We start from the raw sequence: 24,143 nt of genomic DNA, 5'->3' as shown, positions 1-24,143 counted from the left end.
CCGGAGTCGCGGGGGGTACTGGAACCTATCTCAGCTACATTCGGGCGGAAGGCGGGGTACACCCTGGACAAGTCGCCACCTCATCGCAGGGCCAACACAGATAGACAGACAACATTCACACTCACATTCACACACTAGGGCAGTGGTTCTTAACCTTGTTGGAGGTACCGAACCCCACCAGTTTCATATGCGCATTCACCAAACCCTTCTTTAGTGAAAATATTTGTATTTTATTTTTTTAATTCAAGACAAAGTTATATGTTTTTGGTAACGCTTTAGTATGGGGAACATATTCTAAGTAACAAAGACTTAATTTAGAGTTATTTGGTTAGGGTTAGGGTTAGAGGGTTAGGGTTATAATAAGACCATGCTGAATAAGGCATTAATAAGTACTTAATAATGACTAGTTAAGAGCCAATATGTTACTAATTTGCATGTTAATAAGCAACTAATTAATGGTGAATATAGGCTCCAGCGCCCCCCGCGACCCCAAAGGGAATAAGCGGTAGAAAATGGATGGATGGATGGATGTTCCCCATACTACAGTGTTACCATGTTTTTTTACTGGTGCACAAAATGAACCGTGCATGAACATCACCTTGTTCAAACAACAAAACCAACACAGTGCATAAACTAACAACAATTTACACACCTGCAAATCAGTGTGACTTCTGCTGTTGCCGTATCCATAATACGCCAATAGAAGTTTTTATTTAAACGATGAGTCGGGTGTGTCTTGACCTCCACCGAACCCCTGAGCCCGACTCACCGAACCCCTAGGGTTCAATCGAACATACAAACTCCACACATCCACACATCCATCCATCCATTTTCTAACGCTTGTCCCTTTTGGGGTGGCGGGCGGTACTGGAGCCTATCTCAGCTGCAATCGGGCGGCAGGCGGGGTACACCCTGGACAAGTCGCCACCTCATCGCAGGAATGTTGAATTTGTAATGTCAAATTGTATAGGTCATTGGAATAATAACCAAAATGGTAGTGTTAATATGATCAATAATGTTATTTTCTTCAGCATCAACTTCAAAATGAACAAGTAAGTTTCCCCTTTTCTGACTTAAAAGGGCTGTTTGCAACCTTTACACAGATGCCTAGAGCAGTGTTTTTCAACCACTGTGTACCGTGTGATATTGTCTGGTATGCCGTGGGAGATTATGTAATTTCGCCTAATTGGGTTAAAAATATTTTTGCAAACCAGTAGTTATAATCCGCAAATAATGTGCCATTGTTGAGTGTCGGTGCTGTCTAGAGCGCGGCAGAGTAACCGTGTAATACTCTTCCATATCAGTACGTGGCAGAAGGTAGCTAATTGCTTTGTGGATGTCGGGAACATGGTTTGTCGTGATCGCAATATGCAGACGGCAGCGGGAGGCAGCGTGCAGGTAAAAAGTAGTCTAATGCTTACACCAAAAATAAACAAAGGGCGAGTGCCGCTGAGAAAAGGCGTTGAAGCTTAGGGATGGCAATGCAAAACGAAACTTAAACTGAACTGTCTGCAAAGTAAACAAAAACAGAATGCTGGACGACAGCAAAGACTTACAGCGTGTGGAGCAGCAGACAGCGTCCACAAAGTACATCCGTACATGACATGACAATCAACAACAAAATAGGAGCGCAAGACAATAACTAAAACCCTACACATAAAAAAACACCAAAAAACTCTAAATAAGTCACAAGGTGATGTGACAGGTCGTGACAGTACACCTACTTTGAGACGAGCTATAGTGATGCATGGTTGGTTATGGTTTGAATGTATATCCAACAATTGCGAGAGCGACTTTTTACTGTCAATATCGGCTGCTGAGTTTAATTTTTTAATGTTTTCTGTTCGTGGCGTGCCTCGTGATTTTTTCAATGAAAAAAATGTGCCTTGGCTCAAAAAAGGTTGAAAAACACTGGCTTAGAGGGCACCAACCTCCAATGTATTTTACACACTATATCCCGGCCTCTCACTGCTTCTCGTACGTGATGACGTAATTATGTACGTGATGACGTAATTATGTACGTACGTAAAACATGCACGCACATTAACTTTAGGTGTTGTTAGCAAATAATAGTAATTTGGATAGTTATTAGCTGTCATTGAATATATAATTTATCATAACAGCATGACTGCAAATTGTTCTTTGCTTCTCTTGGATTGCTTTTGTATGTGTGCACACGCTCCCTGCACGTATGTGTTAACGAGACCAGGTGAGTGACCGCCGGTAAAAAGTTTTATTACACACACATTTTTTAGTTGTAGAAAATATAGACAATTGTTAAACAAATGTGTTCTGTTAAACCACTAATGATAACATAAGCTAGCCAGTGGTGTTCTTGTTATATTTTTTGCTTTGAAAAATGTTACCGTGAGGAAGTTGCAAACAGCACCTTTAAATGTTACAATGTAATATGAGCAGCCCGGTGAAACAGTGGCTGCCGCTTGTTCCTCAAAGCAAAAAAGGTCCTTGGTTCAGTTCACGGGCTCTGGGTTTTTCTGTGTGGAGTTTGCATGTTCATGCCGGGTTCCTTAAGGATATGATTGGCAACACAAAATTGGCCCCGGGATGAGGTGGCGACTTGTCAAGGGTGTACCCTGCCTTCCGCCCAAATGCAGCTGGCATTGGCTCCAGCCCCCACCCCCACCCCCGCGGCACTGAAAGGGACTTGCAGTAGAAAATGGATGGATGGGTGTTACAATGGTGGATACTCGTGTTAAACAATGCCAAAGCGTCGTTGTAGTTGTTTTTTTTAAACAGTGGGCACAGTGTGACGTCACTGCAGGGCCTCAGACCAGGCTACATTTTATTTTGAGGTCCTTTATCCCAGTGTTTTTCAACCATTTTTGAGCCAAGGCACATTTTTTTGCGTTGAAAAGATCCGGAGGCACACCACCAGCAGAAATCATTAAAAAACGAAACTCAGTTGACAGTAAAAAGTCGTTGTCGCAATCGTTGGACATGACTTTAAACCATAACCAAGCATGCATCACTATAGCTCTTGTCTCAAAGTAGGTCTACTGTCACGACCTGTCACATCACTCCATAACTTATTTTGAGTTTTTTGCTGTTTTCCTGTGTGTAGTGTTTTAGTTATTGTCTCACACTCCTATTTTGGTGGCTTCTTCTCTGTTTTTGGTATTTTCCTGTCGCAGTTTCATGTCTTCCTTTGAGCGATAAACTTCAGTTGTTTTTATCCTTCTTCGTGGGGACATTTTTGATTGTCATGTCATGTTCGGATGTACATTGTGAACGCCGTCTTTGCTCCACAGTAAGTATTTGCTCCACAGTAAGTCTTTGCTGTCCTCCAGCATTCTGTTTTTGTTTACTTTGTAGCCAGTTCAGTTTTAGTTTCGTTCTGCATAGCCTTCCCTAGGCTTCAATGCCTTTTCTTAGGGGCACTCATCTTTTGTTTATTTTTGGTTTAAGCATTAGACACCTTTTTACCTCCACACTGCGTCCTGCTGTTTCCGACATCTACAAAGCAATTAGCTACCGGCTGCCACCTACAGATATGGAAGAGCATTACATGGTTACTCTGCCGAGCTCTAGACAGCACAGACACTCAAAAACCACACGTAATTTGCAGACTATATTTACTGGTTTGCAAAAAATATTTTTAACCCACATAGGTGAAATTAGATAATCTCCCTCGGCACACCAGACTGTATGTCACGGCACACTAGTGTGCCACGGCACAGTGGTTGAACAACACTGCTTTACCCCATCACAAAATGTTTTCACACTTTATGTCAAACGATTTTATACTTTTTAAAATCAAACTTTAAATAAATTGTATGCATGTTGTGTACGGAAAAAAATCATCAGATGTAAATTGTTCAAAAGTTTATGTTTTTAGTGCAAAACAAAACAAAATTTAATATTGAAAAACAAAGTTACTGGCACAACCTTAAAAAGGATTCGATCCCTGTATGACAAATCACCAGCCCAGTATGGACACTGTGTGTCATAGGAGAAAATAAGCTTATGTGGAGAAATATGCCATGACACCGAAAGGGACAAGCGGTACAAAATGGATGGATGGATGCCATTATGTTTGGCGCCGCTGTATGGGCTGCTGAGACCAGCTGCTGGCTCTCTGCCAGACCGGAGTCCACTTGGGGAGACCGGTGTAAATGCGGAGGGATAGAAAAGGGCTGCGGCGCTAGCGTTGAGCGTCGGGATGGACAAGCTTCACGAGCATGTATCGGACACTTAGGTCTTCCTGGACAGATTTTCAAGGATCCTTGCAGACTGGGCATTGACCGAGAGCGAGTGGGCAGCCTCGGATGGAGTAGGCTCTCTTGGTTGCTTTGTGGGGTCTGTTCCTGTCTCTGGCCATGATGCATGTATTATTTATTGCTTTTTTTTATTTCCGTTCTTTTACTTTGAAGTGGCAGCTGGTTGAATCAGCTCTGCGCTCCTTTAATGTCCATCCATCTTCTTCCGCTTATCCGAGGTCGGGTCGCGGGGGCAGCAGCCTAAGCAGGGAAGCCCAGACTTCCCTCTCCCCAGCCATTTGGTCCAGCTCCTCCTGGGGGATCCCGAGGCGTTCCCAGGCCAGCCGGGAGACATAGTCTTCCCAACGGTCCTGGGTCTCCTTTAATGTATTTTATGTAATTTGCATTGTGTGTTTCCCTCTTGTTTTCATACCAAGATGCTGCCGCCTATGGCCGCCATCGTACTGAGCTCTCTCGTAGTTGTTGTGGTTTTGTTAACCATACTTTGCCAATCAAACTGATTGATTCCAATATTCCTATTTAATGATAGAGCAGGAAAGGGCTAGGAATACGTTTACATAAAAATATTATATGAAGCGCCTTCATTCATGGACATTTTAACTCCCTGCTTCATGCAAAATGAAGCCCCCACGGATTGTGTGGCCCTAAGCAGCGCTCACATTTTGCATATAATAATAATGGATTAGATTTTATATCGCGCTTTTCTATTATTAGATACTCAAAGCGCTCACAGAGAAGTGGGAACCCATCATTCATTCACACCTGGTGGTGGTAAGCTATATTTGTAACCACAGCTGCCCTGGGGTACACTGACGGAAGCGAGGCTGCCGGTTTGCGCCTACAGCCCCTCCGACCACTAGGGATGATGTTTGATAAGAAATTATCGAGTTCGAACCCATTATCAAATCCTCTTATCGAACCGATTCCTTATCGATTCTCTTATCGAATCCAGATAGGTTGTTGTATATGGAAAAAATCACAATATTTGGTTTAACAGAAGCTCACTTTTATTTTATAAGAAAAAAAAAAATCAATAAATAAATAAATATTGACTGTTACCCCACTAAAAATCAAAATCAAAAAAATATTGACTGTTGTTACTCAAAGTATATTAAGTGGGATTTTTCAGAAAAACACAAAAACAACCTGTCTCTGTGATCACTATAGGTGAATAGCCATGCCTTGAGGCGTTTTTTCCGGTCCATTATTTTTGCTGCTTGTGTGACATCACAGGAAATGACATAGCCCAGTCTAATGACTGAGCTACGTAATTTCTTGTGATGTTCCACAGGGCATTTTTTGTGGGACGGGATTCGTTCCCAGGGATTCGAATAAAGAACTAACTCTTTTTCTTTACTATAGTGGCCTCGATAACAGGAACGGGTTCTCAAAAAGGGATTCGAGTCCATGGAATCGGTTCTTTTCTTATCGAACGACCGGGAGAACCGGTTTCGAACATCATCCCTACTGACCACCCCCTATCATTCATTCACCAGTGTGAGCGGCACCGGGGGCAAGGGTGAAGTGTCCTGCCCAAGGACACAACGGCAGCGATTTGGATGTCAAGAGGCGGGGAGCGAACCTGCACCCCTCAGGTTTCTGGCAAGGCCGCTCTACCCACGACTACACCATACCACCCCATATAGGCAGGTGTGGCCCTGCGGTACAGTGCGGTGGAAGTACTAATACTTTTTAGTACATGAACTCTGCCAGGTCTCTCTCTGTTTTGCTGTCTGAAGTTTCCAGTGGTACTTTGAACAGAATAGAATAGAAAGTACTTTATTGATCCCTGGGGGAAATTCAGTACCACAGTTTGCTCACAATAAACAATAAGGTATTTTTTACATGTGAATAATATAAATACAGTCTATTATACAGCATTATTCACATGTGAATAATATAAATACAGTCTATTACACAGCATTATTCACATGTGAATAATATATTTCTTGTTTAATGCTCTACCACCTGCCATGTCTAAAAAATAAAATACTTCCGCGTTGATTTGTCCAATACGTTTTAAACAGGACTGTTTTGTCAACATGGACCAGTAAGTACAAGTTGATTAGCTGCTACACTCAGACGAAAGATACAGCGCTATTGCTATATTTCAACGTAGTTTAACAACGTAGGATACATTATCATTTTCATCTAATCGTGGCATGCGCACAATTGCGTTTTTTAGTACTATATCATATCGAGAGTAGGCAGATATATGATGTGAGCGGCAAATCTATATCTTATTTCTCAAGTTTATATTCCACTGTGATTAGAAAAAATAGAGATGTTCATATTCAAGATGTACATTTAACAGCATACATTTTCAAAAGATCTGTTTGGAGAGGGTGACGCGTAGTTTAATTTGCAATCTGGGAACATCCACCTTTACACAGGGACAGTTTGCAGACTCAAACAATGGGTTATAAATTTGACTAGAGAAAAATTTAGGCCAAAACATATTCAATAGATATTATTGAACTCATGGAAGTGATGTTTGCATGTTCTCCCCGTGACTGCGTGGGTTCCCTCCGGGTGCTCCAGCTTCCTCCCACCAAAGACATGCACCTGGGAATAGGTTGACTGGCAACACTAAATTGGCCCTAGTGTGTGAATGTGAGTGTGATTAGTGGTCTGTGTTGGCCCTGCGATGAGGCGGCGACTTGTCCAGGGTGTACCCCGCCTTTTGACCGAATGCAGCCGGGATAGGCTCCAGCACCCGCCGTGACCCCGAGAGGAACAAGCAGTCGAAAATGAATGGATGGAAGTGTGTTAACTGTAGACTAATAAGTCCCCTTTAATGTTGAATGATATTGGCAGACCAGCCAGGACACCCCTCATGTAAAAGCAGCAAGAATGGCAAAAATAGCAGCTTTTTGGCTCAATTGAGGGAAAAAAAAAAAAAAAAGGCGTATGGCGATAACAGTTGCTCAGTATACTTATATTTGTTTTCAGTAGAAGTTATGTTTTCCCCATGGGGCCCTAATACCTGGCAGCGTTTTGTTATTGAACACATGTTTCCTGCTATTTGATTGCATGATCATATGATATAAGCAGGCCAGGTTCAGGGAATATTAGACAGTTGTATCAGCAGTTTCCTGTTTATTTACACATTTGTTTAAACCATGGCTTAAATATAAATTAAATAAAGCAGAAGCATAATAACCTCAAAAGCCCCAAGGTCAGATTAACTAGGCTTTTTTTTTTTTTTTTACAGCTTTGCCAAACTATTCATGAAAAAAAAGTTCATATTACAATTACCACTCATGCCACATTTAACGAGGGAAAATCTGCAAATCACAGAAAACTTAGATATTCACTTTTAAAGGAAAAAAAATGCAGTCCTATGCAAATTTTATATTAACATTGAATGAAAATGAAACAGATAGCATGTGGGTGTAAAATACCCAAGGTTATACAGATACAAGAAAAATAACATTTAGACACAAATGTGGGAAAGTCCAATTTTGCAATCATTACAATAACAACACTTCTGGGGCATAGATCGGTACATCCATACATGAGCCTAGACCTCTACAACTGTCCATTACCGCTTCTGTAAGGAATCCCAGTCTGAGCTGCATCTCGTCCTCTTTGTCCAATATATCCACCTCTGAAACCCTGGCCTCTGCGAAACCGTCCAGGAAGCCCAAATGTCTCCATATTACGCTTGCGCTCCTCTGCCCAGGTTAGCCTGAAATGAGTAGTGGACACAAAACAAGCATGAACCAACGAATGCAGGTGGTAAATATTGTGCTTGTTACAATACCAAAGTTTATTATCAGAAGAGATATTATCAAAGAAGGACTTTGCTTTGTCATAGTAGCACTTTGGTCCAAAATGATCATATGTATTCGGATGTGCTCCATCTCCTTGTTTTTCTCCTGTATCAGGATTTCCATCTGTAAACAAATATGCAGATTTAAACTGTTGCATGACAATGTAAAGTAAACAAGTCTCAAATTATTAATGGACTTATTTAAAAAATATATAATGTGTATGTCTAAGTAGCAACTGAACTTTTATGAGCAATTTGTCTTTAACCAACCTTTTATTTTCATCCTGGCCTGAACCTCCCGCTCCAGCTCCTCCTTATTGAACTGTGCATTTGAGGAGTCAAAATCAAAGTCGGTGTCAAACTTGAGGGTGGCTGAGGGAATCTTCGCCACTATCAGTGAACCCCTACTACGGTTGCTACGTCTTCGGGGACCTACAACTTAATGGTTATCCATTCATTTTTTTCATTCATCCATTTTGTAGGACTCATTTCTCAGCCATTTGAAGAATTGTCACCTTGACGTCTGGTTGGAGGCCTGTTTTCATCATTCTGCTGCTGAGAAGACTGACGAGCATCAGGCACCACTAGGCCTGACCTTACTTTAAAATGAAACATGCATGGTCACTTTTAAGATAGCATTCAGTCAGAAAAACCGCACAAAAATGACATGTTACCAACACAGCCTTATTTTGGAAGCACATTTTTCTGATTACCAACTCTCAATAGGAGACACCAGATTGTATCTAAACAGGGTACAATGCTTGTCGCGGGGGTGTATCATTTTGAGAGATATTTCTGTACCCTTCAGTCCAGGTCCATTAGTGTATAACTCATCAATTTGTATCAGTTAAAGTACAATTGCTAACGTTTTACAGACCAAAAGGTATTCAAACATCAGGAACCACCTAAGTAGCTTATAGTACTATGTATTGGTAAAATATACTGTAGATGGCAATAATCAAATATGTTAGAAACAGAAAATGTTTTTGATTATTAGGTGAACACAGATGACACGCTAGCTGTTCAAAGTCAGGACCCGGGGTGGACCACTCATCTGTGCATCAGTTGGGTACGTCTCTGCGCTGCTGACCTGTCTCCACTCAAGATGATCCCCTGCTGGCCCCACTTTGGACTGGACTCTCACACTATTAATTAGATCCACTCAACGTCCATTGCACCGGTCGCCCAGGGAGGGGCGGTGGGTCCCCTCCAAGGTTTCTCCTTGTTCGCATTGGGTTGATTTTTTTCTTGCCCTGATGTGGGATCTGAGCTTAGGATGTCATTGTGGCTTGTGCAGCCCTTTGAGACACTTGTGATTTAGGGCTATATAAATAAACTTTGATTGATTGATTAAATAATATTGGCTCTAAATGCCTTAACTATAATTATACTATTAGTATGCCCCCTTTAAAAGTACCAATATAGGTATTGTCTATACAGTTAAACACTATCAATGCAGGTACCCTTGGGGTTAAAATTTTTACAAATGTGTACTTTATGACCTTGTATCCTTTTTGATAGTATAAAAAAAAAAAGTAGAGATGTCCGATAATATCGGCCGATAAATGCTTTAAAATGTGATATCGGAAATTATCGGTATTGTTTTTTTTTTTATTATCGGTATCTGGTTTTTTTTTTATTAAATCAACATAAAAAACAAGATACACTTACAATTAGTGCACCAACCCAAAAAACCTCCCTCCCCACTCATTCACACAAAAGGGTTGTTTCTTTCTGTTATTAATATTCTGGTTCCTACATTATATATCAATATATATCAATACAGTCTGCAAGGGATACAGTCCGTAAGCACACACGATTGTGCGTGCTGCTGGTCCACTAATAGTACTAACCTTTAACAGTTAATTTTACTAATTTTTATTAATTACTAGTTTCTATGTAACTGTTTTTATATTGTTTTACTTTCTTTTTTATTCAAGAACATTTTTAGCATTTCTTATTTTATTTTATTAGCACGGTGGCAGAGGGGTTAGTGCGTCTACCTCACAATACGAAGTTGCTGAGTAGTCTGGGGTTCAATCCCAGGCTCCGGATCTTTCTGTGTGGAGTTTGCATGTTCTCCCCGTGACTGCGTGGGTTCCCTCCGGGTACTCCGGCTTCCTCCCACCTCCAAAGACATGCACCTGGGGATAGGTTGATTGGCAACACTAAATTGGCCCTAGTGTGTGAATGTTTTCTGTCCATCAGTGTTGGCCCTGCGATGAGCTGGCGACTTGTCCAGGGTGTACCCCGCCTTCTGCCCGATTGTAGCTGAGATAGGCTCCAGCGCCCCCCGCGACCCCAAAAGGGAATAAGCGGTAGAAAAATGGATGGATGGATGGATATTTTATTATTTAAAAAAAAAAAAAAAAAGACCTTATCTTCACCATACCTGGTTGTCCAAATTAGGCATAATAATGTGTTAATTCCACGACTGTATATATCGGTATCGGTTGATATCGGTATCGGTAATTAAAGAGTTGGACAATATCGGAATATCAGATATCGGCAAAAAGCCATTATCGGATATCCCTAAAAAAAAATATATATATATAATTCTGTACCTTAAAAGACAAACATTGTACTCTTAAGAGAACATTCTTTAAAAAGGTTACTTATGGGTACATAAATATTCTTCTATTTATGAGAGGTGATAATCTCCACACTTACCGCTGGATACGATGCCCCTTCTGGGAGCGGTAGTTGTTTCTTCTCTGGTCCTGAAGGGCCTTCTCCTCTCCCAGCGCTGCTCCTGCTCTTGGGGAATAGTCAAACCTCTCCTCTGTCTAGTGTCTTCCACCCAGAGGGTTTGAACAGCCTTTTCCACCATGGGTCCTCTTCTAACATGCAAGCCTGGAAGCATAGGGCCTGCATTAGGAATACATGGTTTGAAGCATTGAAAGTAGGCCCTCTAACAACTTAGTGGCATTTAAAATGTGCCACTGGTGTACCTAAGCCAAGGGCTGCAGCATATTGTTGGTTAAGTAGTGAAGCGGCAGCAAGCTGGTTGTAAGCAGGCATCTGCATTGGACTAAATGGCCCAAGAGGAGGGTAGATACTTGATGTCCCTGCACTTGATGACTGGGACTTAAAAAGAAGAAAAAGCAGTAATGATCAAGCCAATAATGCACTTAACTTAATTCTTACCTACTTGAACTATTGCTGGATCTGGAGGTAAGCCATGATGCCTTGGGGCTTCACACAATGTTATATCTTTGATATCACTTCCCCGGAAGGTGATGTACTCATAGATATCGTCTTTAGGGGGTGTAGGTCTTTCAGTAGGTCGTCCTTCCGTTCCAAAACATTTGACTTATCAGGGGGAAAAAACAATTTTATAAAAGTTTCTGTGTGAAGTGAATTATTATTTTGTTGCTCACCTTTTGCCAGCACAACTGTAGAGTTGACTTTGTCAATTGTGTACAAAATTCCCTCATAGCGATTTTGGGCTTTTGAAAGCAAGCCTATTTTGCAGCCAATGTATGGCTTTGTAAAACTCATGGCTAAAGATGGACGCTGATGCACGCCACAATTTGAAGTTCATTCTTCAACTATAAGCCTCGCCCACTGTCGGTTCGCCGCACCTGCCCGTGATGAAACAGCTGATCCGTTTAAATTAACTTTTAGTCGGACACATGAAACGCATATGATCATATGCAAAAATAATTAGATTTAAAAAGATACAAATCAACCACTTTGAGTTGTGTCGGAAATGCTCGAACTAAAAAAAGTTTCAATAAAAGGGACAAGCGGTAGAAAAATGGATGGATGGTTTACATGCTTTTAAACACTCAGGTTGATTGGCAACACTAAATTTACCATGAATTGATTAACGTGGGCCTCGACTTAAACTAATTGAAAAACGTATTCGGGTGTTACCATTTAGTGGTCAATTGTACGGAATATGTACTGTACTGTGCAATCTACTAATAAAAGTCTCAATCAATCAATCAATCAATCCCTAGTGTGTGAATGTGAGTGTGAATGTTGTCTGTCTATCTGTGTTGGACCTGTGATGAGAGGCGACTTGTCCAGGGTGTACCGCGCCTTCCGCCCGAATGCAGTTGAGACAGGCTCCAGCGCCACCCCGAAAGGGACAAGCGGAAGAAAATCGATGGATGGACTCTCAACTATGCCCCGCTAGAGGTCGCTCTTAGCCCGCTAGTCTGTACTTGTTTACATCTCCGGCTGTCAGGTACTCAGGCACATTTGCGCCCCGCTTTCATTTCTTCAAAGGACCAATCAGAATGACTTCCGTGCTTACGTCACGGCCGGCGCATCCAATCGGCGCATGCGTCTCACGAACCAGCGTATCTTGGCAAAGATGGCGGCGGGGTCCGAAACGAAAAACGATGACGTTTTCCTCAAAACGGAGGCGGACAAAAAAGTGGTTAGTGACTTAGCCGAGTCAGCACCGGTTTCCGCAGCTCACGTTAACAACACGACCTTAACGGCGAATTACACAGAAAACGCAGCTGTCGGTAGTATTTCTAATATTGAAAGCAACCAAATGGGACTTTCACAACCAGATTTTGCTAAAACAGGTAAGCTATTTGTTGTAGTTCCTTTAGCTACTAGTTGTGTTTAGTTCCTGACCAATGTATTACACTATATATGCATACATGGATCTTGGAACTTATGCGGACACTCCACTGTATCTGTGTGCCTTACAGCTGTAGGGACAGAAGTGCACGCATGTGCGAGTGACTGCGTGGATGGAGCAAGTGGGACAACATCAGCAACAGAACCGAGCTCGAAAGACCCCGAGAATAAGTCAGTCTGTGTTGGCGAGCCGGGGAATAGGCTTGCTCATACTTTCAATGGGCGTGTCCTAGTCAACAACAAAGGCGCACCTGTTGGCAGCGGCGCCCACAAACCACAATCCACTTCCACAGGCGTCGACAACGGACCTGTGACGGAAAACGTCACAACTGTATCTACAACATCCAATGCAATCATTCGAACAACTTCTACGAGTTTGATCAGTCCAGCCACGGTCACGCTTACAAGGCCTCCGATGCAAACGTGTACCACAGCACGATGCGCAACTAGCACGGTTGCAAACAGAACTGACTGCCAGAGTGGCGCACATGTGACAGCTTCAAGTGTCACAGCTAACTCGACAACCCCCGTCAGGAGTCCAGTTGTTAAGCAGAATCCGAGGAACCATGGACCCTCCACAATTGCTGTCACACCCACTGGTGAAATAAGAGCTGTTACTCCTAAGGTGCTGACCCCCCGATTCTCCCAGCCACAAAAAAATGTCCAAAACATCCAGATCCCTGCAGGTAATTTTCAGAGACTTATAATTTTTTTATTGCTCGCTTGGCCTAAGAGTCTATGTTAAAATCACTTGGTTAAAAAAGTTATATTTCTGAAACAAAACTGAAACTTTCTAAAGTTTTTTTGGGATGTTTTGATTGATCCGCTTGTATCACTACATATACTGATCACATGTACCGTCTTTTTCGGAGTATAAGTCGCACCGGCCGAAAATGCATAATAAAGAAGGAAAAAAAACACATATAAATTGCACTGGATTATAAATCGCATTTTTGGGGGAAATGTATTTGATAAAACCCAACACCAAGAATCATACTTGCCAACCCTTCCGGATTTTCTGGGAGACTCCCGAAATTCAGCGCCTCTCCCGAAAACCTCCCGGGACAAATTTTCTCCTGAAAATCTCCCAAAGTTCAGGCAGACCTGAGTGACGTGTCGACAGCCTGTTTTCACGTCCGCTTTACCACAATATAAACAGCGTGCCTGCCCAATGACGTTATAACTGTAGAATGATCGAGGGCGAGTTCTTGGTTTCTTATGTGGGTTTATTGTTAGGCAGTTTCATTAACGTCCTCCCAGCGCGGCAACAACACACAACAACAGCAGTCACGTTTTCGTCTACCGTAAAGCAGTTCGTCTGCCATAAACAGCAATGTTGTGACACTTTTAAACAGGACAATACTGCCATCTACTGTACATGCATATGTGACAATAACATTTAGGGCTTTTAGAGAGTGCAGTGCACAACTGCGCACACAACAAGGAGACGAAGCAGAATGCATCATCAGAGAGGGTGTTCAGCATGGTTTGAAAAATAGTGACAGAGAATAGAACAAGGATGGACAATTCAACCCTTAACTCAACAATGAGTAGATGAGTGTTATGTGTGTGTATATGTGTAAATAAATGAACACTTAAATTCAAGTATTTCTCTTATTTATATATATATATATATATATATATATATATATATATATATATATATATATATATATATATATATATATATATACATATACAGGTAAAAGCCAGTAAATTAGAATATTTTGAAAAACTTGATTTATTTCAGTAATTGCATTCAAAAGGTGTAACTTGTACATTATATGTATTCATTGCACACAGACTGATGCATTCAAATGTTTATTTCATTTAATTTTGATGATTTGAAGTGGCAACAAATGAAAATCCAAAATTCCGTGTGTCACAAAATTAGAATATTACTTAAGGCTAATACAAAAAAGGGATTTTTAGAAATGTTGGCCAACTGAAAAGTATGAAAATGAAAAATATGAGCATGTACAATACTCAATACTTGGTTGGAGCTCCTTTTGCCTCAATTACTGCGTTAATGCGGCGTGGCATGGAGTCGATGAGTTTCTGGCACTGCTCAGGTGTTATGAGAGCCCAGGTTGCTTTGATAGTGGCCTTCAACTCTTCTGCGTTTTTGGGTCTGGCATTCTGCATCTTCCTTTTCACAATACCCCACAGATTTTCTATGGGGCTAAGGTCAGGGGAGTTGGCGGGCCAATTTAGAACAGAAATACCATGGTCCGTAAACCAGGCACGGGTAGATTTTGCGCTGTGTGCAGGCGCCAAGTCCTGTTGGAACTTGAAATCTCCATCTCCATAGAGCAGGTCAGCAGCAGGAAGCATGAAGTGCTCTAAAACTTGCTGGTAGACGGCTGCGTTGACCCTGGATCTCAGGAAACAGAGTGGACCGACACCAGCAGATGACATGGCACCCCAAACCATCACTGATGGTGGAAACTTTACACTAGACTTCAGGCAACGTGGATCCTGTGCCTCTCCTGTCTTCCTCCAGACTCTGGGACCTCGATTTCCAAAGGAAATGCAAAATTTGCTTTCGTCAGAAAACATGACTTTGGACCACTCAGCAGCAGTCCAGCTGGTGTCGGTCCACTCTGTTTCCTGAGATCCAGGGTCAACGCAGCCGTCTACCAGCAAGTTTTAGAGCACTTCATGCTTCCTGCTGCTGACCTGCTCTATGGAGATGGAGATTTCAAGTTCCAACAGGACTTGGCGCCTGCACACAGCGCAAAATCTACCCGTGCCTGGTTTACGGACCATGGTATTTCTGTTCTAAATTGGCCCGCCAACTCCCCTGACCTTAGCCCCATAGAAAATCTGTGGGGTATTGTGAAAAGGAAGATGCAGAATGCCAGACCCAAAAACGCAGAAGAGTTGAAGGCCACTATCAGAGCAACCTGGGCTCTCATAACACCTGAGCAGTGCCAGAAACTCATCGACTCCATGCCACGCCGCATTAACGCAGTAATTGAGGCAAAAGGAGCTCCAACCAAGTATTGAGTATTGTACATGCTCATATTTTTCATTTTCATACTTTTCAGTTGGCCAACATTTCTAAAAATCCCTTTTTTGTATTAGCCTTACACAATATTCTAATTTTGTGACACACGGAATTTTGGATTTTCATTTGTTGCCACTTCAAATCATCAAAATTAAATTAAATAAACATTTGAATGCATCAGTCTGTGTGCAATGAATAAATATAATGTACAAGTTACACCTTTTGAATGCAATTACTGAAATAAATCAAGTTTTTCAAAATATTCTAATTTACTGGCTTTTACCTGTGTATATATATAGCTAGAATTCACTGAAAGTCAAGTATTTCTTATATATATATATATGAAATACTTGACTTGGTGAATTCTAGCTGTAAATATACTCCTCCCCTCTTAACCACGAAATCGGAGGTCTCAAGGTTGGCAAGTATGCCAAGAATAGACATTTGAAAGGCAATTTAAAATAAATAAAGAATTGTGAACAACAGGCTGAATAAGTGTATGTTATATGGCGCATAAATAACCAACTGAGAACGTGCCTGGTATGTTAACGTAACATAGTATGGTAAGAGTCATTCAAATAACTATAACATATAGAACATGCTATACGTTTACCAAACAATCTGTCACTCCTAATCGCTAAATCCGATTAAATCTTATACGTCTAGTCTCTTGCGTGAATGAGCTAAATACTATTATTTGATATTTTACGGTAATGTGTTAATAATTTCATACATAAGTCGATCCTGAGTATAAGTCAGGAAAAAAACTTCGACTTATAGTCCGAAAAATACGGTATTAACTACGCAGCACAGTGGTACAGGGGTTAGTGCATGTGCCTCACAATACGAAGGTCCTGGGCTGGGGATCTTTCTGTGTGGAGTTTGCATGTTCTCTCCCTCCGGGTACTCTGGCTTTCTCCCACCTCCAAAGACATGCACCTGGGGATAGGTTGATTGGCAACACAAAATTGCCCCTAGTGTGTGAATGTTGTCTGTCTATCTGTGTTGGCCCTGTGATGAGGTGGCGACTTGTCCAGGGTGTACCCCGCCTACTGCAGCTGAGATAGGTTCCAGCGACCCCGAAAGGGACACGCAGTAGAAAATGGGTGGATGTATTAACTATTACATTTTCAATTTATTTAAGCTGAATGCTATTTACAGTTTAACAATATCGACACCATATTTAAACTTATTATCTTTTATAACATACAATTGTTGAGCAAAACAAAGTCAATAGTACACAATAGCTACACAAAGGTAAACTATTTTCTACTCTTTTAAATCCTTTTTGTTTTTGCCCTCAAAGTTCTCCGGTGTACAGGGCATTATTTCCTGCGTTTTAAAATATTAACATAAACAAAAAAACCATTTTTTGAAAATACAAGTGTTGATCAAATTATTCTGGTATCTATCATATAGTGATACTACCCTAAATATCGACACCACCAATTTATCGGTCGATTGTTATGTGTTGTGTACTGGCTGACAATGTTGACACAGAAATAGTTCATGTTATATTTATCCTCTTCCTAGACTCTTATTAATGTCCTGTTAATATCTGCTTATTTTCTTCTATAATGCAGTTCCATCTACACTTAAAGTTGATGAAGCACTTATTTCTTGGTTTTGTTTCAAGCTAGCTTTGTAGCTAGCTTAGCTATTAGCATGCCTGCTCCTAGCTTGCTCTCAGTGGGTAATATGTTTAGCCTTGTCCTCCAGTGATAATGTTACTTAAGATATTCAGAAATCACCATAATTGCGGTGATTTTTCATGAAAATCGAACGATACTAATTGTTACTACTCTTTGGAGGCAGCTGAATCTTGTTTAGACATTCCTTTCAAAGAGCTGTTCAAAACACTATCTCATAATTATCTGTTTTTTTTCTCAAGAAAACAATCACTGGTAGCAGTTATAAGTTAATGAATGTGTGCCTCAAAATAGGTCTGCAGCTATCGATTATTTTATTAATCGTGCAATCCATCAATTAATCGAGTAATCAAATAAAACAAACGTTTGAGCCTGAATGCATCTTTTAGGGAAAATATATAAAATAAACAAGGATTTTTCTGGTGACCTTTATACGTTCTTCTCCTGGATGCACATAACATTGAAATTGCACGTTTACTGCAGGCACATCACTATATATTACTAAAATAAAATAAAAAAAACGTGTAGCCCGATGAACATGAACCAGGTAATTCTGTATAGAACTTATACAATGAAGAATATTTGAAGTCTTAAAGAACTAGACTAAAATGGATAAGTGACGAATGTATTTAACAATTTAACACATACATGTTTAAAAAAGTTGTAATTGGAGGAGGGTTGTTTGAGTCATGGAAAAACAACTCGGTAGCATAAACATACAAACTGTAGAAGACACTATGTTATCACATGTCCACATATGTTTGAATAAAACATTTGTTATGCAAGTCAAACAGATAAGATATACTTTGACTTTGTTTCTGCTTGTTTGCTGCCTTAAAGATGAAGGATCATTCCTGGTAATGTGTTGCATTATCGATGTAGTGCTAATGTGTAATGTTAGCTTTTTGACAGTGCAATCATTTCACCAAAATGTCTGTCTTTTTCACTTTTAAATGATCGCAAAACCTTTCACAGCTCCTCTTGTATTCTCTCTCGTCCACTTTGTCATTGTTTTTCTTTTAGTTAAACAGCACAAGCTAAATCACTAATAGTTGCACCGTTCTCATGTATGCTCTGTTGGAGCAGGATCACACTTACTCATTAAACAAATCATGGAAGCAACAAAATAAAAATCGATGCTTTTTCAATTGTTGCAGGCAGAGATCAGAATATTTTAAGTGTACACCAATATTGCTCTTTTAGTAGAAATTATTCAGAAATAATGACTACATTTTTATTTGTGTATGTTTTCATTGTAAACATCCCATAAGGTGGTGTCGTATGGCTGTGCTTTGTTGGACAAGATCATTTTAACAATACAGAAAACATACATAAATAACGAGTACGAATAAAAGTACATACTGTATATATAATGTGTAAATAAAATAAAAATAAAAATGAGGACATAACACATTCTACTACCCTACCTGGTGTGTACGCTTTAACTACAGTGCTACACATATCCACATCAGAACAATGAACCAGTAAAGTGGATTTGATTGCTGTAATGTTTCATTTAACTTATAGTTTTCTATATCAATGACATCCTTCATAATAAAAACATTGTTACATTGAATAATCTCTAATCGTGTTGGTCAAAGGCAAAGTTTGTTTATTCCACACTGTACTTACCTTTTCATTTAAGAGGTAATGAATGTTGGTCTACAGTCCACAAGTGATGAGTTATAGATTTATTTATATTATGTAGTTTATGAGCTCAGCTATTCATTCGGCCTCATCGCAATAGCAGAGGTGGACACCTCCCTCAGACTATTGGAAAGATGCTTAAATGTTAAATGTTGTAATTCAATGACGAATAAAAATATATATAACAATCAGTTGCACATTTGGATAAAAGCAGCAACTTTGAAACTTATCAAGACAAAATAGCAATTCTAACACAAAACTAAAGCAACTCCACATTTGACATGATGGTGGTCAGGAAGACACTTGTATGTGAATCATGAATCCTCTGTTTTCACCTCTGATAGGTATGGTTTTGGTTCGCAGTGAAAGTGGGCAACTGCTGATGATTCACCAACAGACTTTGGCTCAGATGCAAGCTCAGGCACAGTCCCAAAGTGCCGTGACACCACCGACCTCAGCCTCCAGCAGCACAAGCCAGATCAAATCTCTGCAGGTACTGACGCTCCCTAACACATGGAAACACAACATGTGTCAAATGCTATTCAATTAATCATTCATTTATTCTTTCATTTTCTACCGCTTGTCTCTCTTGGGGTCGCAAATACATTTTTTTGAGGCTTTGGGACAGGGGCCATAGTTCGTTAGAGAACTCACACATACACAATCTGCAAACTCCACATTGAAAGGCTTGTGCTAAAATTAAAATCCAAAACTTGATAGCAATTACCTGTCTTCTTTTACTTTCGGCTTGTCCCACAAGAGCTCTGCTTTGCATCTCCCTCTGTTACCCCAACTGTAACACCGACATGTCTTCTCTAACCATATCTAGAAACCGCCTCTTTGATCTTCTCCTTTTTCTCCTCCCTGGCAGCCCCATCTCCACTTTCCTTTGAGCAATATAGTCTCTATTTTTCTTTCTCACATGGCCAAACCAGCTCAGTCTGTTCTCTCTGACCTTGTCTGCAACCTATTATTAATAATCAAAATATTCAATAATACTCAACTGGTATATTTCTGGAGGTACACAATCATTGTAGATGTACAGTAGTACCTCAATTTACGAGCTTAATTGGTTCTGTAATGGAGCTCTTAACTCAATACACTTGTATTTTAAATCGTCTCCAATTGAAATTAATTGGAATCAAATGGTTCTGCCTTCCCCTCCAAAATAGCACAATTTTAACATGTATCTTGTCCATTAAGAAGAAAAACAAACTTTTAGAAAAGTTGTTTGTATAATAAAAATACAATACACTACTACTTATAACTACATTAGTTTCATGTACTTCTCCAGTATCTCCTTTCAGTTTCTTCTCTGTCAAACACACCATCAGCAGCTTGTTCTTATTTTTATGAATAAGCGTACGCCATTTAGATATTTTAACATTCTTTGCTTGCGTTTTCGACTTGTCTGCTTCAGTATGGTGCAGACGAGCAGTGATATGCTGGAATTGCTTCACCAAGTTGGCAACACGCTTCGGCCGAGCGTGGTCAAGCAATAATCAAAATTGCGCCGCTGAAGTGGCAGCTGGTTGCATCAGCTGTGGTTCTTTAATGTTCCCTCTTGTTTTCATGTGTTTTTTGCTTTATTTTTGGAATTTTTTGTATCTGCACTGCAACCACATAATTTCCCCTTTGTAGGATAATCAGTCAATCAATCAATCAAAATACATTTATATAGCCCTTAATCACAAGTGCCTCAAAGGGCTTCACAAACCACAACGACATAATCGGACCAGAACCCACATATGGGAAAGAAAAAAACTCAACCCAATAGGAGAAATGAGAAACCTTGGGAGGGACCGCAGTTGTCATGTTTTTTCACCTAGTCACTTTGTATAATTGTTTGTTGTCAAATTTCAAGGTGGTTTTCTTCAATGTCCTTAAGTGCCGGTGTCTAGCAGGCCTGATAATCAACGGTCAGCTTTTGGGGCATGTAAAGTTAGGGGCCATCAACATAACAGTTGGCTTTGACTGTTAGGATTGCTCGTTTGCATTAAAATAATAATTTTTCTCTCTACGATGGGGCATAACCATACTTGCCCAGGCACACCCTCTTGGTTTTGGAGAATAAATATCTGGGGTTTTGGCACCAGCTGCTGGATTAGGTTTGACTAATCTAAGTCTATGAGCACCGACATGATGAAGCTTACTCGGATGAGTGGCGAAACGTCTTCTAAGACAAACCAAGCAGTTGCGATCGACTGAATGACTTGAGATGATTGTAAATTAGTTGAAACTTCTGAGGCAAAAATTGGTACAGTTTCAAAAACACCATGAAGAACACAGTCAATTTAGACTTAATCCCAGTGTAGCAACAAAGCAAATACACTTTAAGTCCCAGCCCTTCTAAGATTGAACAAAAAACAAAATACATTATAAATAAAAACGCGTCTATGTATCAACTACCTCATTTGTCATTTCCACATGTTAATCCTGCGCAAACTCAACAAACCATACAAACTGAGGTAGAAACTGTTCAATAAGGTTGAGTTACCTGCCTTCTCTAGGCATCACTGTGTATTGGTAGAAAAATAAAAGTTGTGCAATGTGTGAACATTTTCAACAAACCACATATAACAATTTAAAAGACTGACAGTATTGCATTAAATGACACACTGTTCACTTTCTTTAAATTTGCGCAGAAGACCATAAATAATTATTTTACTCTTGTTTGTTTTACGTTGAGTCGAGGGAAAGGAGTCGCAGCCCCGCTTTACTGTGTACCTCTTGCTTGGTATACTTGCTCGCCCCAGTATAAACTATTTGCTTGCCTAACATAATTGCTATTGCAACATCCAGTGGACACATTTAGAACAGCAGTTTGTTTAATTTAAAAACGCAGTTCAATTTTACACTTGGCAAACTCATCTCGTGGGCTGGATTCAACCTGTTTGCGGGCCGCATATTTGACTTCCCTGGTTTACAGAGATTGTTAGACGGCAAGTGTTTGTTTAGCTGTTGTGTTTAGCTGGATAGCCTCCGGGAAGAAGTAGTGGACTACCAAGTGCTTGGCAGTGAAGATCTTCCTCAGGAAGCAAAGATTGACTGGTTTTGGGCCATGCTAGGGAGAGATGGAAGATTCCAGACTCTAGTGCATTTGATGAAAGCACTTTTGTGCGTGCCACACAGCAATGCATCATCAGAGAGGGTGTTCAGCATAGTTAGAAAAATAGTGACAGAGAATAGAACAAGGATGGACAATTCAACCCTTAACTCAACAATGAGTAGATGAGTGTTATGTGTGTGTATATGTGTAAATAAATGAACACTGAAATTCAAGTATTTCTTTTATTTATATATACATACAATAAAATAAATATATATATATATAGCTACAATTCACTGAAAGTCAAGTATTGCTTATATATGTGTGTGTGTGTACATATATATATATATATATATATATATATATATATACCGTATTTTCCGCACCATAAGGCGCCCTGGGTTATAAGCCGCGCCTTCAATGAACGGCATATTTCAAAACTTTGTCCACCTATAAGCCGCCCCGTGTTGTAAGCCGCATCTAACTGCGCTAAAGGAATGTCAAAAAAACAGTCAGATAGGTCAGTCAAACTTTAATAATATATTAAAAACCAGCGTTCTAACAACTCTGTTCACTCCCAAAATGTACGCAAATGTGCAATCACAAACATAGTAAAATTCAAAATAGTGCAGAGCAATAGCAACATAATGTTGCTCGAACGTTAATGTCACAACACACAAAATAAACATAACGCTCACTTTCTGAAGTTATTCTTCATTCATAAATCCCTCGAATTATTCTCCTTCGGTGTCCGAATTGAAAAGTTGGGCGAATGTGGGATCCAAAATGGCCGGCTCCGTCTCGTCGAAGTAATCGGAGTCAGTGTCGCTGTTGTCCAGCAGTTCTGTGAATCCTGCCTTCCGGAAAGCTCGGACCACAGTTGTGACCGAAATATCTGCCCAGGCATTTACGATCCACTGGCAGATGTTGGCGTATGTCGTCCGGCGCTGTCTCCCTGTCTTGGTGAACGTCACGTGTGTTCGCCTTCTGTCATCCACTGTTCCCACGCAGTTAGCAGTCTAGCTTCGAATGCCCTGTTGACACCAATATCTAGCGGCTGGAGGTCTTTTGTCAATCCACCCGGAATGACGGCGAGTATTGAATTAAGCGCGTAAGCGTGTCTCTTAATGTGATGTTATGAGCTAGCAAATATAACAACTACACTACCCAGCATGCAACGATAGTGACGAGCATGCGCGGTAGCCCTGAGAAGCGTTGTTGTATGTGCTGGCAGTTAGAATGTGGTTATGAGCACGCTGTGAGTAAACGTTGAGAACTCAGTTAACACGCCTCGTCTGCATTATTTATAATTAGACAGACAACACACTTAATAGGAGCCATTTTGGGGTCTTTACATAAACACACAAATGGAAATGAAACGTCACATATCCCAGCATGCACCGCGCGCTTCTTCTACGGGGAAAAAAGATGGCGGCTGTTTACCGTAGTTGCGAGACCTAAACTTTATGAAAATTAATATTAATATTAACCCATATATAAGGCGCACCGGATTATAAGGCGCACTGTCAGCTTTTGAGAAAATTTGTGGTTTTTAGGTGCGCCTTATAGTGCGGAAAATACGGTATATATATATATATATATATATATATATTACTTGACTTGGTGAATTCTAGTTGTAAATATACTTCTCCCCTCTTAACCACGCCCCCAACTACGCCCCCCGCCCCACCCCCGACCACGCCCCCCACCCCCCACCTCCCGAAATCGGAGGTCTCAAGGTTGGCAAGTATGACAGGAGGTCAGAATCGAAGTTAGGTCTTTTGAGCTGAGGATGAATAACCGCTGTTCTGAAAGTTAAGGGAACAGTACCAGAGGAAAGTGATAAGCTAATATTTAGCACGGTCCTAATATTACAAACAGCTCCTTGATAAGTTTCCCAGGAAGGGGGTTAAGTAAACCTGTTTGTTCTGTCTCATTTACAAGTTGCAAGACATTCTCTAATGTTATTTCTTCAAAGTGAGAGAGATTATTTTGGAGATCATTTTCCACAGTGCATACATTTGTGTCTGCGTTTATAAACCCAGTTGGAGCTGGGCCGTATTATCTATAATTTCTAATCTCCATTCTAATGAGCTCAATTTTCTTAGTAAAGAATTGCATAAAGTAATTACCCGAGTGGGTGGAGCTACTGGGAGAAGTCCCTTGTTGGGTT

At 40.5% G+C, this 24,143-nt stretch overlaps 2 protein-coding genes across 5 annotated transcripts in view; one reads left to right on the top strand and one right to left on the bottom strand.

The window, feature by feature from the left end:
- Nucleotides 1-7,324: 7,324 nt before the first annotated feature.
- Nucleotides 7,325-11,615, bottom strand: LOC133613380 (protein LSM14 homolog B-like). 3 transcript variants are annotated; one of them, XM_061970895.2, is made up of 8 exons: nucleotides 11,394-11,615; nucleotides 11,165-11,325; nucleotides 10,965-11,100; nucleotides 10,684-10,881; nucleotides 8,529-8,612; nucleotides 8,284-8,445; nucleotides 8,005-8,137; nucleotides 7,325-7,929 (listed from the first exon to the last, which is right to left on the bottom strand). In XM_061970895.2, the coding sequence occupies exons 1-8, from the start codon at nucleotides 11,512-11,514 to the stop codon at nucleotides 7,770-7,772; spliced, it is 1,155 nt and encodes a 384-aa protein (XP_061826879.1). In that variant the 5' UTR covers nucleotides 11,515-11,615; the 3' UTR covers nucleotides 7,325-7,769. The 3 variants fall into 3 exon arrangements, with proteins under 3 accessions (XP_061826879.1, XP_061826869.1, XP_061826888.1); XM_061970885.2 differs by having other exon boundaries at nucleotides 8,284-8,451; nucleotides 11,394-11,614; XM_061970904.2 differs by having other exon boundaries at nucleotides 8,284-8,451; nucleotides 10,684-10,866; nucleotides 11,394-11,613.
- Nucleotides 11,616-12,337: 722 nt separating this feature from the next.
- LOC133618829 (transcription initiation factor TFIID subunit 4-like) overlaps nucleotides 12,338-24,143 on the top strand; it is a 30,126-nt gene continuing 18,320 nt past the window's right edge. For both annotated transcript variants that reach the window (XM_061979583.2, XM_061979576.2), the window contains exons 1-3: nucleotides 12,338-12,557; nucleotides 12,687-13,301; nucleotides 19,266-19,414. In XM_061979583.2, the coding sequence (XP_061835567.2) occupies nucleotides 12,338-12,557; nucleotides 12,687-13,301; nucleotides 19,266-19,414 (984 nt within the window). The remainder of the gene's footprint in view (nucleotides 12,558-12,686; nucleotides 13,302-19,265; nucleotides 19,415-24,143) is intronic.

This window comes from Nerophis lumbriciformis, linkage group LG01 (genome assembly GCF_033978685.3).
Source record: "Nerophis lumbriciformis linkage group LG01, RoL_Nlum_v2.1, whole genome shotgun sequence".
Lineage (NCBI taxonomy): Eukaryota > Metazoa > Chordata > Actinopteri > Syngnathiformes > Syngnathidae > Nerophis > Nerophis lumbriciformis.
The sequence above is the reverse complement of the archived record's forward strand: the minus strand, read 5'-3'. Positions and strand labels throughout refer to the sequence as shown.

Coding starts and splice junctions, on each gene's coding strand:
- LOC133613380 (XM_061970885.2), bottom strand. CDS start 11,514: ATGAGTTTTACAAAGCCATACATTGGCTGCAAAATAGGCTTGCTTTCA. Junction 8,452..8,528: donor GCCTCCAACCAGACGTCAAG/GTGACAATTCTT, acceptor ATAACCATTAAG/TTGTAGGTCCCCGAAGACGT. Junction 7,930..8,004: donor TCTTCTGATAATAAACTTTG/GTATTGTAACAA, acceptor TACTCATTTCAG/GCTAACCTGGGCAGAGGAGC.